General features: G+C 44.1%; 1 protein-coding gene across 2 annotated transcripts in view; it reads right to left on the minus strand.

Moving 5' to 3' along the window:
• The window catches only part of LOC122565415 (excitatory amino acid transporter 1-like), a 303209-nt gene that overhangs the window by 84054 nt on the left and 202988 nt on the right, over positions 1-16167 (minus strand). Inside the window, exon 6 of one of the 2 annotated variants that reach the window (XM_087975411.1) lies at positions 26-321. The exons of the other annotated variant lie outside the window; for it this stretch is intronic. Within the exon in view, the coding sequence (XP_087831537.1) occupies positions 26-321 (296 nt within the window). The remainder of the gene's footprint in view (positions 1-25; positions 322-16167) is intronic. 2 annotated transcript variants of the gene reach the window in all.

Genomic DNA, 16167 nt, shown 5'->3' on the forward strand with positions numbered 1-16167 from the left:
GTTAACTTAAAATGACATACAGTACCACATGATAACAGACACCAATTGCATAATGGCTTCATTCAGACAATCGAAGAAATCACGGAGGATCACTCCATCTTCTTTCATGTTTCCAATCACAAGACCAAAGCTCATAGAGAAAACGACGAGCCCCAGGGCATTGACTGCATTCACAGAGCCTGAGACTGGGATCACCTCCTCTGTCACCTCCAGCAGCAGATTCACAGCTTGTGAAAAGTTGCTCACCGCTGAACCTGAGCTGACACTTCCATTCAGTGCAATGATTGGCTTTATCTTTCTTATTCCATAGTTGGTTTTGAACTAAAAGTTGAGCAAATGACATGGAATGATTGATCAAAATGATGAACAGCAACAGAAACATAACAGGTACAGAAGTACAGGGGTCACCGATATACAAACATCTGACTTATGAAGGCTCATGCTCTCATACTTACAAATGTGATCCCATACAATAGACAATAGGTGCAGGAGTAGGCCATTCTGCCCTTTGAGCCTGCACCACCATTCATTATGATCATGGCTGATCATCCTCAATCAGTATCCTGTTCCTGCCTTATCCCCATAACCCTTGATTCCACTATCCTTGAGAGCTCTATCCAACTCTTTCTTAAACGAATCCAGAGACTGGGCCTCCACTGCCCTCTGGGGCAGAGCATTCCACACAGCCACCACTCTCTGGGTGAAGACGTTTCTCCTCATCTCTGTCCTAAATGGTCTACCCCGTATTTTTAAGCTGTGTCCTCTGGTTCGGCACTCACCTATCAGCGGAAACATGTTTCCTGCCTCCAGCGTGTCCAATCCTTTAATAATCTTATATGTCTCAATCAGGTATACAAGCCCAGTCGCTCCAATCTTTCAACATAAGGTAGTCCCGCCATTCCAGGAATTGACCTCGTGAACCTACTCTGCACTCCCTCAATAGCCAGAATGTCTTTCCTCAAATTTGGAGACCAGAACTGCACACAACACTCCAGGTGTGGTCTAACCAGGGCCCTGTACAGCTGCAGAAGGACCTCTTTGCTTCTTGTTATGAAGGCCAGCATGCTATTAGCTTTCTTCACTACCTGCTGTACCTGCATGCTTGCCTTCATTGACTGATGTACAAGAACACCCAGATCTCTCTGTCCTGCCCCTTTACCTAACTTGACTCCATTTAGGTAGTAATCTGCCTTCCTGTTCTTGCCACCAAAGTGGATAACCATACATTTATCCACATTAAACTGCATCTGCCATGCATCTGTCCACTCACCTCACCTGTCCAGGTCACCCTGTAATCTCCTAACATTCTCCTCACATTTCACCCTGCCACCCAGCTTTGTATCATCAGCAAATTTGCTAATGTTACTATTAATACCATCTTCTATGTCATTAATATATACTGTAAAAAGCTGCGGTCCCAGCACTGATCCCTGTGGTACCCCACTGGTCACCGCCTGCCATTCCGAAAGGGAGCTGTTTATCACTACTCTTTGTTTCCTGTCAGCCAACCAACTTTCAATCCAAGTCAGTACTTTGCCCCCAATACCATGCGCCCTAATTTTGCTCACTAACCTCCTATGTGGGACTTTATCAAAGGCTTTCTGAAAGTCCAGGTACACTACATCCACTGGATCTCCCTTGTCCATCTTCAGAGTTACATCCTCAAAACATTCCAGAAGATTAGTCAAGCATGATTTCCCCTTCATAAATCCATGCTGACTCTGACCTATCCTGTCACTACTATCCAGATGTGTCGTAATTTCATCCTTTATAATTGACTCCAGCATCTTTCCCACCACTGAGGTCAGACTAAGTGGTCTATAATTTCCTGCTTTCTCTCTCGCTCCTTTCTTAAAAACATTAGCCACCCTCCAACATTAGCCACCCTCCAATCTGCAGGAACTGATCCTGAATCTATCGAACTTTGGAAAATAATCACCAACACATCCACAATTTCCCGAGCCACCTCCTTCAGTACCCTGGGATGTAGACCATCAGGCCCTGGGGACTTATCAACCTTCAGGCCTAACAGTCTCTCCAACACCAATTCCTGGCAAATATAAATTCCCTTAAGTTCAAGTCCTTCAGCCACTATTACCTCAGGGAGATTGCTTGTGTCTTCCCCAGTGAACACAGATCTGAAGTACCAATTCAACTCTTACAGGGCTGTCATTTTAAATATCCAACATATGAACATTTCCAGGCTAAGATACATTATCATAGGAGAGAGGAGTTTGGAATATCATTTATCGGAGAGAAAAACCTGAGTAAGTGACAGACTGGAATCTCTTCAAGGAGTTTGGAGGTTACATATAGAATAACAGTTACCCAGGAGGGAGTTACAGACTGGAATCAACTCAAAGGGTTTAGGGAGTTTATATATAAAATAGCTGATGCCTGGGAGTGTGTTACAGACTGGAATCTAACTTAGAGGTTAATGGAATTTATATATAGAATAACAGATATCCAGAAGTGAGTTATGGACAAATTCAAACATAGGGTTTGGGCTGGTTTTTATATAGAATAAAAGACACCCAGGAGTGAGTTGCAGAAGACTAGAATCTAATCAAGGGGTTGGTAGGGTAGAGCAGTTACAACCATAAGATAAAGGAGCAGAATTAGGCCATTCGACCCATCAAATCAGCAATCATGTCTGATATGTTTCTCAACCCTCTGCTCCTACCTTGTCCCCATAACATTTGATCCCCTTGCTCATCAAAAACCTATCTATCTTTGGTTTAAATGCACTAAATGATTTGATCCTCTGTGGCAATGAGTTCCACAGATTCACTGCCTTCTGGCTGAATAAATTTCTCCCTTTTTCAGTTCTATAGGGTCGTCCCTTCACTCTGAGACTATGCCCTTGGATGCTTGTCTCTGCTACAACTGGAATATCTTCTCCACTTCCAGAGTATCCAGATCTCTCAATTTTCTGTAAGTTTCAATGTTATTCCCCTTAACCTTCTAAACTCCATCAAGTACATACCCCAAATCCTCAACTGCTCTGCATATAACTAGCCCTTCATTCTTATAAACCTCCTCTGGACACCTGCCAATGGCAGCACATCCTTCCTTAAATATAGGGCCAAAGACTGTTTTCAATTTTCCAAATGCAGACTTACTAGAGCCTTATGTGGCTTTAGCAGTACATCTCTGCTCGTGTATTCTAATCCTCTCGAAAATAATACTAATATTTGCATTTGCCATCTAACTGCCGAGCAAACCTTCATGTTAAGCTTAAAATAAACCTGAAGCCTGAACAGATTCCCTTTGTACTTCAGATTTCTGAAGGCTTTCCTCATTTAGAGAATAGTCTTTGCCTGTACTCTTCCTACCAAAGTGCATTACCTCATATTTTTCCACATTGTATCTGTCACTTCTTTGCCCACTGTCCTAGCCTGCCCAAGCCCTTGTTCTGCCTCCCAACTTCTTCAACGCTACCTGTCTTTGTATCATCTGCAAACGTAGCAACAAATGCCCTGACTTCCTTCACCCAGATTGTTAATGTATAACGTGAACAGTTGTGGTCCCAACACAGACCCCTGCAGAACTCCACTAGTCACCAGTTGTCATAGAGTCACAGTCACAACATTATAAATTCATACAGCACAGAAAAGACCCTTTGGCCCATCGAGTCTGCCTTGACAATAACTACCACTAAAAGTGTGCAAATCCTAATTTTCTGCACTTATTCCACATCCTTGAATATTATGATATTTCAAATGCTCTTCCAAAGATTTTTAAAGGTTGTAAGGTTTCCACCCTCCAATACCTTCTCAGGCAGTTCATTCAGATTCCTACCACTTGCTGAGTGAAAAAGGTTTTTTTCCCAATCCCCTCTGAATTTTTTGCCCCTTATTCTAAAATGATGCCTCCTTGTGATTGATCCCTTAACCAAGAGAAACAGTTGCTCTCTATTCACCCTGTCCATACCCATCGGAATCGTATACACCTTAATCATGACCCCCTCAGTCTTCTCGGCTCTAAAGAAAACAATCCAAGCTGATCTAGTCTCCTTAAAGCTCCATTGCTCCATCACGGTGAACCTTCTCTTTACCCCCTCTAATGTTGTCACATCCTTCCTGTAGTGAAGTGACCAGAACTGCAGACAGTACTCCAGCTGTGTCCAAACCAATGCTCTGTATAGCTCCAACACTACCTCCTAGTTCTTATACTCTATGCCACCACTGATGAAAGCAAGTGTCCCATACGCCACCTTAACTATCCTATTCACTTGCGCTGCTGACTTCAGGGATTGTGAATAATTATCCCCAGATCCTTCTGTTTCTCTAACCTACCCGGTGACCTATCATTCATTAAATACTCCCTCATTTTGTTTTTTCTTCCAAAGTATAACACCTTGCACTATTCAGGGTTAAATACTGTCTGCCCATCTGATTAACCCATCTATATCTTCCTGTAACCTACTACCATATTCTTCATTTTAACCACTCTACCAATCTTGGTGCCATCTGCAAATTTGCTTCACATTCCTCCCACATTTTCATCTATATCATTTATGATATAACAAACAATAAGGATTGCTGCACTGATCCTTGTGGTATACTGCTGAACAATGGCCTCCAGTTACTCAAACAACCATCTACCACATTCCTTTATGTCCTATTACTAAGCCAGTTTCTGATCCACCTCTCCAGGTTTCCCTCAATTCCATGTGCTTTAACCATGTCAATCAGTCTCCCATGTGGGACCTTGTTAAAAGCTTTGCTAAAATCCAGATAAACTACATCAACTGAACTTCCCTCATCCATACACTTGATCACCCTGTCATCTTGAAAATAGTCTTATAATCACCACTCCCTTCTGCTATCAGCCAATCCTCTGTCCATGCTAGTACCTTGCCTCTAACGCCATGGGCTCTTATCTTATTTAACAGCCTCCTAGGTGGCACCTCGTCAAAGGTCTTCTGGACAGCTCAGTAGATCACATCAACTGCCCTTCTTTGTCTAACTTGCTCATTACCTCCTCAAAGAATTCTAACATATTTTTCAGGCATGACCTGTCATTGAAGAAGCCTTGCTGACTCAGCCCTGTTTCACAGTAACAGATACGCAGGAGTGAGTGTGCAGACTGGAATCTAATCTATGTTGTGAGTATTACAGAGATATGGCTACAAGGGGTTTGGGGCAGGGAACTAAGTAGCCAAGGAAACATGTCCCCTGTTGAAAGGACAGGCAGCTGGACAGAATGGGTAGTACTGCCTTTCTGGTTAAAGAAAAATGGAATTAAATCTATAGCAAGAAGTGATATAGAATCAGAAGCTTAGAATCTGTGTGGGTAGAGTTGAAGAAAAAAATACCCAGATGAGTATTATGTACAGACCTCGTAACAGTAATCAGATGTGAGGCAGAAAATAAATCAGGAGACAGAAAAGGCATGTAAAGAAGGCACTGTTATAATCATCAAAAAAACTTGAAAGAACTGCGAATGCATGAAATCAGAAACAAAGACTGAATTGCTGGAAAAACTCAGCAGGTCTGGCAGCATTTGTGGAGAAAAATCAGAGTTAATGTTTCGGGTCTAGTGGCCCTTCTTCAGAACTGATGGTAGCTAGAGAAAAGGTTGGCATTTATGCAGTAGGTGGGGTGGAGGAAGGGGGGAGAGTGGGGAGGAGTAAACAATAGGTGGAGATAGAGTCAATAGAGAAAGAACAACACTTGGACAGACAGAGGAGTGGCTAAAGGTCATCCTGGGAGAATGTGGTGGCAGCCCATGTGATGACAAGGCCTGGTGTATGGGATAAGGACATGGAAGAAGGTGTTCAGGTCCTAAAAGTATTGAACTCAATATTGAGTCGAGAAGACTGCAGGGTCCCCAAATGGAAAATGAGGTGGTGTTTTTCCAGCTTGCACTGAGCTTCACCGGAGGACTGCAGCAAGCCTGAGACAGAGATGTTGGCCAGGGAACATGGTGATGTGTTGAAGCAAAGGGCAACTGAAGCTCAGGGTCTTTTTTATGGACAGAGCAAAGGTGTTCAGCAAAGTGATCACCCAGTCTGCACTACATCTCTCCAATGTAGAGCTGACCACACTGTGAGCAGTGAGTACAGTAGACTAGATTGAGTGAACATAGAACATAGAAGAATACAGCGCAGTACAGGCCCTTCGGCCCTCGATGTTGTGCCGATCAAAGCCCACCTAACCTATACTAACCCACTATCCTCCATATACCTATCCAATGCCCGCTTAAATGCCCATAATGAGGGAGAGTCCACCACTGCTACTGGCAGGGCATTCCATGAACTCACGACTCGCTGAGTAAAGAACCTACCCCTAACATCTGTCCTATACCTACCCCCCCTTAATTTAAAGCTATGCCCCCTTGTAATAGCTGACTCCATACGTGGAAAAAGATTCTCACTGTCGACCCTATCTAAACCCCTAATCATCTTGTACACCTCTATCAAGTCACCCCTAAACCTTCTTTTCTCCAATGAAAACAACCCCAAGTGCCTCAGCCTTTCCTCATACGATCTTTCTACCATACCAGGCAACATCCTGGTAAACCTCCTCTGCACCCGTTCCAGTGCCTCCACATCCTTCCTATAGTATGGGGACCAAAACTGCACACAATACTCCAGATGTGGCCGCACCAGAGTCTTATACAACTGCAACATGACCTCAGGACTCCGGAACTCAATTCCTCTACCAATAAAAGCCAGTACGCCATATGCCTTCTTCACCGCACTATTTACCTGGGTGGCAACTTTCAAAGATTTGTGTACATGGACACCAAGATCCCTCTGCTCATCCACACTACCAAGTATCCGACCATTAGCCCAGTACCCCATCTTTTTGTTACTCTTACCAAAGTGAATCACCTCACACTTAGCTACATTGAACTCCATTTGCCACCTTTCTGCCCAGTTCTGCAGCTTATCTATATCCCGCTGTAACCTGCCACATCCTTCCTCACTGTCTACAACTCCTCCGACTTTCGTATCATCCGCAAACTTGCTCAGCCAACCTTCTAACCCCTCCGCCAGGTCATTTATAAAAATGACAAACAGCAATGGTTCCAAAACAGATCCTTGCGGAACACCGCTAGTGACAGCACTCCAAGATGAACCTTTGCCATCAACTACTACCCTCTGTCTTCTTCCAGCCAGCCAACTCCTAATCCAAACCTCCAACTCACCCTCAATGCCATACCTCCGTATTTTTTGCAGTAGTCTACCATGGGGAAATGCAGGTAAATCAATGCTTCACCTGAAAGGTGTGTTTGAGGTCTTGGATACTGAGGGAGGGAGGTGTTACACTTTCTATGATTGCAGGAGAAGGTGCTATGGGGCAGTGGGGACATATTGAGAGTGGACCAGGGTGTCTTGGAAGGAATGGTCCCTGCTGAAGGCTGACAAGGGACATGATAGGATTATGTTTATGGGATTGCCATTCTGCTGGAGATGGTGGAACTGGTGGCTAATGATCCTTTGAATCTAGTGGGGTAGTAAGTGAGGACAAGGGGGAGCCTGTCACTGTTGTAGGAGGCAAGAGTGGGAGTGAGGACTGAAGTGTGGGAGATCATAGAGTCATAGAGATATACAGCATGGAAACAGACCCTTCGGTCCAACCCGTCCATGCCGACCAGATATCCCACCCCAATCTAGTCCCACCTGCCAGCACCCGGCCCATATCCCTCCAAACCCTTCCTATTCATATACCCATCCAAATGCCTTTTAAATGTTGCAATTGTACCAGCCTCCACCACTTCCTCTGGCAGCTCATTCCATACACGTACCACCCTCATCGTGAAAACGTTGCCCCTCAAGTCTTTTTTATATCTTTCCCCTCTCACTCTAAACCTATGCCCTCTAGTTCTGGATTCCCCCATCCCAGGGAAAAGAGTTATCCTATCTATTCCCCTCATAATTTTGTAAACCTCTATAAGGTCACCCCTCAGCCTCCGACACTCCAGGAAAAAAAGCCCCAGCCTGTTCAGCTTCTCCCTATAACTCAAATCCTCCAACCCTGGCAACATCCTTGTAAATCTTTTCTGAACCTTTGCAAGTTTCACAACATCTTAGTGAGCAAAATTAGGGCACATGGTATTGGGGACAAAATACTGACATGGATTGAAAATTGGTTGGCTGACAGGAAACAAAGAGTAGTGATAAACGGCTCCTTTTCGGAATGGCAGGCGGCGACCAGTGGTGTGTCACAGGGATCAGTGCTGGGACCGCAGCTATTTACAATATATATTAATGATATAGATGAAAGTATTAAAAGTAACATTAGCAAATTTGCTGATGACACAAAACTGGGTGGCAGGGTGAAATGTGAGGAGGATGTTAGGAGATTACAGGGTGACCTGGACAGGCTAGGTGAGTGGACGGATGCATGGCAGATGCAGTTTAATGTGGATAAATGTATGGTTATCCACTTTGGTGGCAAGAACAGGAAGGCAGATTACTACCTAAATGGAGTCAAGTTAGGTAAAGGGGCAGTACAACGAGATCTTGAGGACCTCCTTTTTAAATTTCTGCCTAACTCTCTGTAATCTCCCTTCGGAGTCTCAACCTTTTCCCTTCCAATGTCGTTGGTTCCAATGTGGACAATGACCTTCTGCTGGCCCCTCTCCTCCGTGAGAACATTCTGCACCCTCTCTGAGACATCCTTGATCCTGGCACTAGGGAAACAACACACCATTCTGCTTTTTCGCTACTGGCCACAGAAACATCTGTCTGTACCTCGGACGACAGAATCCCATAACACAATTGATCTCTTGGAAGCCGACGTACCCCTCGTTGCATTAGAGCCAGTCTCAATACCAGAAACTTGGCTGTTGGTGCTACGTTCCCCTGAGAATCCATCACCCCCTGCATTTTCCAAAACAGCATACCTGTTTGGAATGGGTATATCCACAAAAGACTCCTGCCCCAGGTGCTGATCTCTCTCACCCTTCCTGGAGTTAACCCATCTCTGTGACTGTATCTGAGACTTCCCCCCCTTCCTATAACTACCATCCATCACATACTGTTGCTGTTGCAAATTCCTCATCGCTTCTATCTGTCTCTCCAACCGAAACAATCGATCTGATAAGATTCGCATCCAACAGCATTTTATGGCAGATATAATCCACAGTAACCCTTAAGCTCTCTTTAAACTCCCACATCTGACAAGAAGTACATATCACTGCAAAGGCCATTTTTGCTCCTTCACAATCTACAGACCCTGGAGTATTGTGCGCAGTTTTGGTCTCCAAATTTGAGGAAAGACATTCTGGTTATTGAGGGAGTGCAGCGTATCCTATCTACCTGCGACCCCACTTTCAAGGAGCTATGAACCTGCCCTCCAAGGTCTCTTTGTTCAGCAACACTCCCTAGGACCTTACCATTAAGTGTATACGTCCTGCTAAGAGTGATTTCCAAAATGCAGCACCTCGCATTTATGGGTCAGACCCGCTAACGGCCCTGTCAACCATGGTGCTGAGGAATCCTCACCTGAGCAAGAAGGTGGACATTTTGGAGACATTTCAGAACCGATACAATGAAAACGGAGGAACTGGGAGAATGGAATAAGAAGTAGGGCATGAGGATGTTTGGTCAGCATAACTGTGGGAGTCAGTGGGTTTGCAGTGGATATTGATGACCAGCCTATCTCCAGAAATGGACACAGAGATGTCAAGGAAGGGAAGGGAGGAGTCAGATATGGACCAGATGAAAGATTAGTGGAAATTGAAAATGAAGTAGATTAACATTTCCAATTCCGGACAAGAGAAGGAAGCAGCACTGATGAATGTTATCGATATACTGGAGAAAGTTGTGGGCGGTGGCCAGGCAGGAATGTTCCACGTACCCCATGAAGAGACAAGCATCATGGGGCTAATGCAGGTACCCACAGCTGCACCTTTGACATGAAAAGCAAATGAAGTTAAAAGAGAAGTTGTTCGGGGGAGGACAAGCTTGACCAGGCAGAGGAGGCTGGTGGTGCGTGGGGGCAGTTCAAGCTATTTTTCCAGGAAGAGGCGGAGAACCGTGAGACCACTCTGATGGGGAATGGATGTGTAAAGGGATTGTACATCTGTGGTGAAGAGGAGGTGGCTGGAGCCATGAACGGGAAATTCTGAAACTAAGTAAAGCATCAGAAGAATCACGGAGGTAAGTGGCAATGATCTAGACAAGGGAAAAAAAGTCAGCAAGAAAAAAAAATCAAGTTGAGGTAGGAAGTTAGATACAGGCCTCCTCGCAGTATTTAGGATATGGGGAAGAAAATAAATCAGGAGACAGAAAAGGTATGTAAAAGACACTGTTACAACGATCATGGTGGACTTCAAAATGCAGGTGCACTGGGAAAATCAGATTGATAGCTTGAAAACTAATTTGTTGAATGTCTACAAGAGGTTTTTTTGGAGCAGCCTTGTGGTAAGGCCCACTAGGAATCAGGCAATCCTGGATTTAGTGATGTGTAATGAGACAGACTTGGTCAGGGCACTTAAGGTGAAAGAATTCCAAGGGGGTAGTGACAATGATATGATCGAATTCACCCTGCAGTGTGAGAGAGAGAAGTTGGAATCAAATATAATGGTATTACAATTGATGACTACAAGAGGGAGGAGCTGGCCAGAGTTGATTGGAAGGAGAGTCTAGCAAAGAAGTCGGTAGAGCAACAATGGCAGGAATTTCACAGGATAAATTCATTCCAAGGAAGAAGAAGCGTATCAAGGATAGTGTGAGGCAATGATGGCTGACAAGGCACAACATAAAAGCAAAAGGGAACAAGGTGGTGAAGATTTGTGGGACGCTAGAGGATTTGGAAGTCTTTACAACCAACTAAACAAGCAGTAATGGGGGAGAAGATGAAATATGAGGATGAGCTAGCTAGCAATATAGAAGAAGACTGTAAGAGTTTTTAGCTATCTAGAGATAAGAAAGAGGCAAGAGTGGACATTGGATGGTTGGAAAATGAAGCTGGAGAAGTAGTATTGGGGAATGCAGAAATGGCAGAGAAACTGAATAGGTACTTTGAATTAATCTTCATGGTGGAAGACTCCTGTACCATTCCAGAACTTCAAGAGTCAGGGGGCAGAGGTGAGTGTGGTGGCCATCACTGAGGAGAAGGTGTAAGAGAAGCTGAACGTACTAAAGGTGGATAAATCACCCAAATCAGGTGGATAAATCAGACAAATATATGTCCCTCACAGTCAGAAACCAGGAAATTTATAATAGGAACAAAGAAATGGCTGGTCGATGAATATATACTTTGGCTCAGTGTTCACAAAGGAGTAAAAGGGCAATACTGAAGAAAATCAGAATTATAGGGAAATAGTGGGATTGAAGGTGATTAAATCCTCAGGCTCTGTTAATCTACATCCCAGAGTATTTAAGGAAGTGGCCCTAGAAATAGTGGATGCACCAGTGGTCATCTTCAATGTGAGTTGAACAAGCAGAATGAGTGGGCAAATGCATGGTAGATATAGTATACTGTAAATAAATATGAGGTTATCCACTTTAGAAGCAGATAGGAAGGCAGTTTATTATCTGAATAGCTATAACTTGAGAGAGGGGAATGTGCAATGAGACCTGGATGTCTTTGTACACAAGCCACTGAAGGTAAGCATGCAGGTGCCTCAGGTGGTAAAGAAGGCAAATGATATGTTAGCATTCATACCAAGAGAATTCAAGTAAATGAGCAGGGATGACTTGTTGCAGTTATGTAGGGCCTTGGTGAGACCAGAACCTGGAATATTGTTTGCAGTTTTGGGTCTCCTTATCTGAGGAAGGATGTTCTGGCTATGGAGAGAGTGCAGTGGAGATTTACCAGACTGATTCCTGAGATGGAAAAGCACAGCAGGTCAGGCAGGGTACTGAGGTGGATGATTAGTAAGGATTACTTTGAATAGCAGAGTAGGCTGGAAGGGCTGAATAGCCTTCTGCTGCTCCATTTTTTACATTTCAATATACCCTGAAAAGATTATTCAAAGGATTATGTAAAACTACCAAAGGACATGTTAGTGTATGGATAGCTGGCAGATGAAATTCAATGAGGAGAAGTGTGACGTGATGCATTTGGAACAAAGGACATTGTGAGACTATGTGAACTAATGGATGCTGCCTGGACTGGAGGGCATGTCTTATGAAGAAAGCTTAAGGGAGCTAGGGCTTTGCTCAATGAAGCAAAGGATGAGAGGTGATTTAAGACCATAAGATCATAAGATATAGGAGCGGAAGTAAGGCCATTCGGCCCATCGAGTCCACTCCGCCATTCAATCATGGCTGATGAGCATTTCAACTCCACTTACCCGCATTCTCCTCGTAGCCCATAATTCCTTGTGACATCAAGAATTTATCAATTTCTGCCTTGAAGACATTTGGCGTCCCAGCCTCCACTGCACTCTGTGGCAATGAATTCCACAGGCCCACCACTCTCTGGCTGAAGAAATGTCTCCGCATTTCTGGTCTGAATTTGCCCCCTCTAATTCTAAGGCTGTGTCCACGGGTCCTAGTCTCCTCACCTAACGGAAACAATTTCCTAGCATCCACCCTCTCCGAGCCATATATTATCTTGTAAGTTTCTATTAGATCTCCCCTTAATCTTCTAAACTCCAATGAGTACAATCCCAGGATCCTCAGCCGTTCCTCATATGTTAGACCTACCATTCCAAGGATCATCCGTGTGAATCTCCGCTGGACACGCTCCAGTGCCAGTATGTCCCTCCTGAGGTGTGGGGACCAAAACTGGACACAGTACTCCAAATGGGGCCTAACCAGAGCTTTATAAAGTCTCAGTAGCACAACGGTGCTTTTATATTCCAACCCTCTTGACATAATTGACAACATTGCATTCGCTTTCTTAATCACGGACTCAACCTGCATGTTTACCTTTAGAGAATCCTCAACTAGCACTCCCAGATCCCTCTGAACTTTGGCTTTATGAATTTTCTCATCGTTTAGAAAGTAGTCCATGCTTGTATTCTTTTTTCCAAAGTGCAAGACCTCGCATTTGCTCACGTTGAATTCCATCAGCCATTTCCTGGACCACTCTCCCAACCTGTCAAGATCCTTCTGTAGCCTCCCCACTTCCTCAGTACTACCTGCCTGTCCACCTAACTTCGTATCATCGGCAAACTTCGCTAGAATGCCCCCAGTCCCTTCATCCAGATCATTAATATATAATGTGAACAGCTGCGGCCCCAACACTGAACCCTGCAGGATACCGCTTGTCACCGGCTGCCATTCCGAAAAAGAACCTTTTATCCCAACTCTCTGCCTTCTGTCAGACAGCCAATCCTCAATCCATACCAGTAGCTCACCTCGAACACCATGGGCCCTCACCTTGCTCAGCAGCCTCCCGTGTGGCACCTTATCAAAGGCCTTTTGGAAGTCAAGGTAGATAACATCCACTGGGTTTCCCTGGTCTAATCTACTTGTCACCTCTTCAAAGAACTCCAACAGGTTTGTCAGGCACGACCTCCCCTTACTAAATCCATGTTGACTTGTTCTAATCTGACCCTGCTCTTCCAAGAATTTAGAACCCTCATCCTTAATGATGGATTCTAGAATTTTACCAACAACCGAGGTTAGGCTAATTTGCCTATAATTTTCCATCTTTTGTCTTGATCCTTTCTTGAACAAGGGGGTTACAACAGCGATCTTCCAATCATCTGGGACTTTCCCTGATTCCAGTGACATTTGAAAGATCTCAACCAACACCTCTGCTATTTCCTCAGCCACCTCCCTCAGAACTCTAGGATGTAGCCCATCAGGGCCAGGAGATTTATCAATTTTAAGACCTTTTAGCTTTTCTAGCACTTTCTCTTTTGTAATGGCAACCATACTCAACTCAGCCCCCGACTCCCTTTAATTGTTGGGATATTACTCATGTCTTCCACTGTGAAGACTGATGCAAAGTACTTATTAAGCTCTCCTGCTATTTCCTTACCTCCCATCACTAGGCTTCCAGCATCAGTTTGAAGTGGCCCAATGTCTACTCTTGCCTGTCGTTTGTTTCTTATGTATTGAAAGAAACTTTTACTATCATTTCTAATATTACTGACTAGCCTACTTTCATATTTGATCCTCTCCTTCCTTATTTCTCTCTTTGTTATCCTCTGTTTGTTTTTGTAGCCTTCCCAATCTTCTGATTTCCCAGTGCTCTTGGCCACTTTATAGGCTCTCTCTTTTTCTTTGATAGATTTCCTGACTTTCTTTGTCAGCCATGTCTGTCTAATCCCTCCCCGGATAATCTTTCTCTTCTTGGGGATGAACCTCTGTACTGTGTCCTCAATTTTACCCACAAACTCCTGCCATTTTTGCTCTACTGTCTTCCCCACTAGGCTCTGCTTCCAGTCTATTTTCGTCAGTTCCTCTCTCATGCCCTCATAATTACCTTTATTTAACCGTAACACCATTACATCCGATTTTGCCTTCTCTCTTTCAAACTGCAGACTGAACTCTACCATATTATGGTCGCTGCTTCCTAAGTGTTTCCTTACTTTAAGATTTTTTATAAAGTCTGGTTCATTACATAGCACTAGGTCCAGAATAGCCTGCTCCCTTGTGGGCTCCATCACAAACTGTTCCAAAAAGCATTCCATGAATTCCCTTTCTTTGGATCCACTGGCAACATTATTTACCCAGTCCACCTGCATATTGAAGTCTCCCATGATCACTGTGACCTTGCCTTTCTGACATGCCTTCTCTATTTCCCAGTACGTTTTGCGCCCTTGGTCCTGACCACTGTTAGGAGGTCTGTACATAACTCCCACTATGGTTTTGATAGAGGTGTACAAGATTACGAGGGTCTGTAATGGCTATCACGCGGGAGCATAATTTTAAGGTGATTGGAGGAAGGCTTAGGGGAGATGTCAGAGTTGGGTTCTTTACACACAGAGAGTGAGTGCGTGGAATGCACCTCCAGCAGTGGTAGTAGAGTCAGAGACATTAGGGACATTTATGTGACTCTTGGATAGGCATCTGGATGATAGTAAAATATATGGTATGTGGGTTAGTTTAATATTAGTGTAGGATAAAAGGTCAGCACAACATCGAGGGCCGAATGGCCTGTATATGTTCTATATTCTGTGTTCTAAATAGTAAACGTAAAGTGGGTCCAGGAACAGTTGGGCCTGTGTATGTGCACATCATTGAAGCTGGCATACAGTTTGAGTGGAACCTTAATGATGCTTAAAGTATGTTTTTTCCATTCAATTATGGTTATTGCTGACTGGTTCAGCTTTTATTGCCGATCCCTAGTAGCCATTAAGAAGATGATTAGGAGAAATTGAGAACTGCAGATGCTGGAGATCAGAGCTGAAAAATGTGTTGCTGGAAAAGCGCAGCAGGTCAGGCAGCATCCAAGGAGCAGGAGAATTGATGTTTCGGGCATGAGACGTTTCCTGAAGGAGGGCTTATGCCCGAAACGTTGATTTTCCTGATCCTTGGATGCTGCCTGGCCTGCTGCGCTTTTCCAGCAACACATTTTTCAGCTTAAGAAGATAATGGTGAGCTGCTTTCTTAAATTGGTTCAGTCCATGTACTGTAAGTAGTCCCACAATGTTGTTAGGGAGAGAATTGCTGGATTTTGACCTGGTGTGTAAGTCAGGAAGTTGAGTGCACTTTAGCTATCAGATCATAGAGTACACAGGGTGAGGAGGTCATGTTGATCTTGTATAAGATGCTGGTTAGACCTCAGCTGAAATGTTGTTTACTCTTCTGGGCACCATGTTTGAGGAAGGATATAAAGATGTTAAGAAGAGTTGAAAAGACATTTATAAGAACAGTTCCAAAGATGAGACACTTCAGTTGTGAGAACACAAAGCCATAAGACATGTGAACAGAAGTAGGCCATTCAGCCCATCGAGCCTGCTCTACCATTCATGGCTGATCTGATCATCTTCAACTCTACTTTCCCGCCTTTTTCCTACAACTCTTGATTCCCTCATCTCTGAGTTTCTCCTCTTCTCCGACTTAAATTTGTGACCTATTATGCTGAGATTATGCCCTCTGGTCCAAGACCACACCACAAAAGGAACTAATCTTTCCACATCTACCTTGTCAAGTCCCTTAAGAATCTTGTACATTTCAATAGGTTACCTCCCAATACTCATTATTCCAATAAGTATAGGCCCAATCTACTCAGCCTCTCCCCAAGATAGTCCATCTATCAGCCTAATGAACCTCCCCTGGACTGCCTCCAAATTCTCCAACCT

The sequence above is a fragment of the Chiloscyllium plagiosum genome, unplaced genomic scaffold (genome assembly GCF_037043375.1).
Source record: "Chiloscyllium plagiosum isolate Xiang-an unplaced genomic scaffold, Cpla_swu_hap1 HiC_scaffold_2, whole genome shotgun sequence".
Taxonomy (NCBI): domain Eukaryota; kingdom Metazoa; phylum Chordata; class Chondrichthyes; order Orectolobiformes; family Hemiscylliidae; genus Chiloscyllium; species Chiloscyllium plagiosum.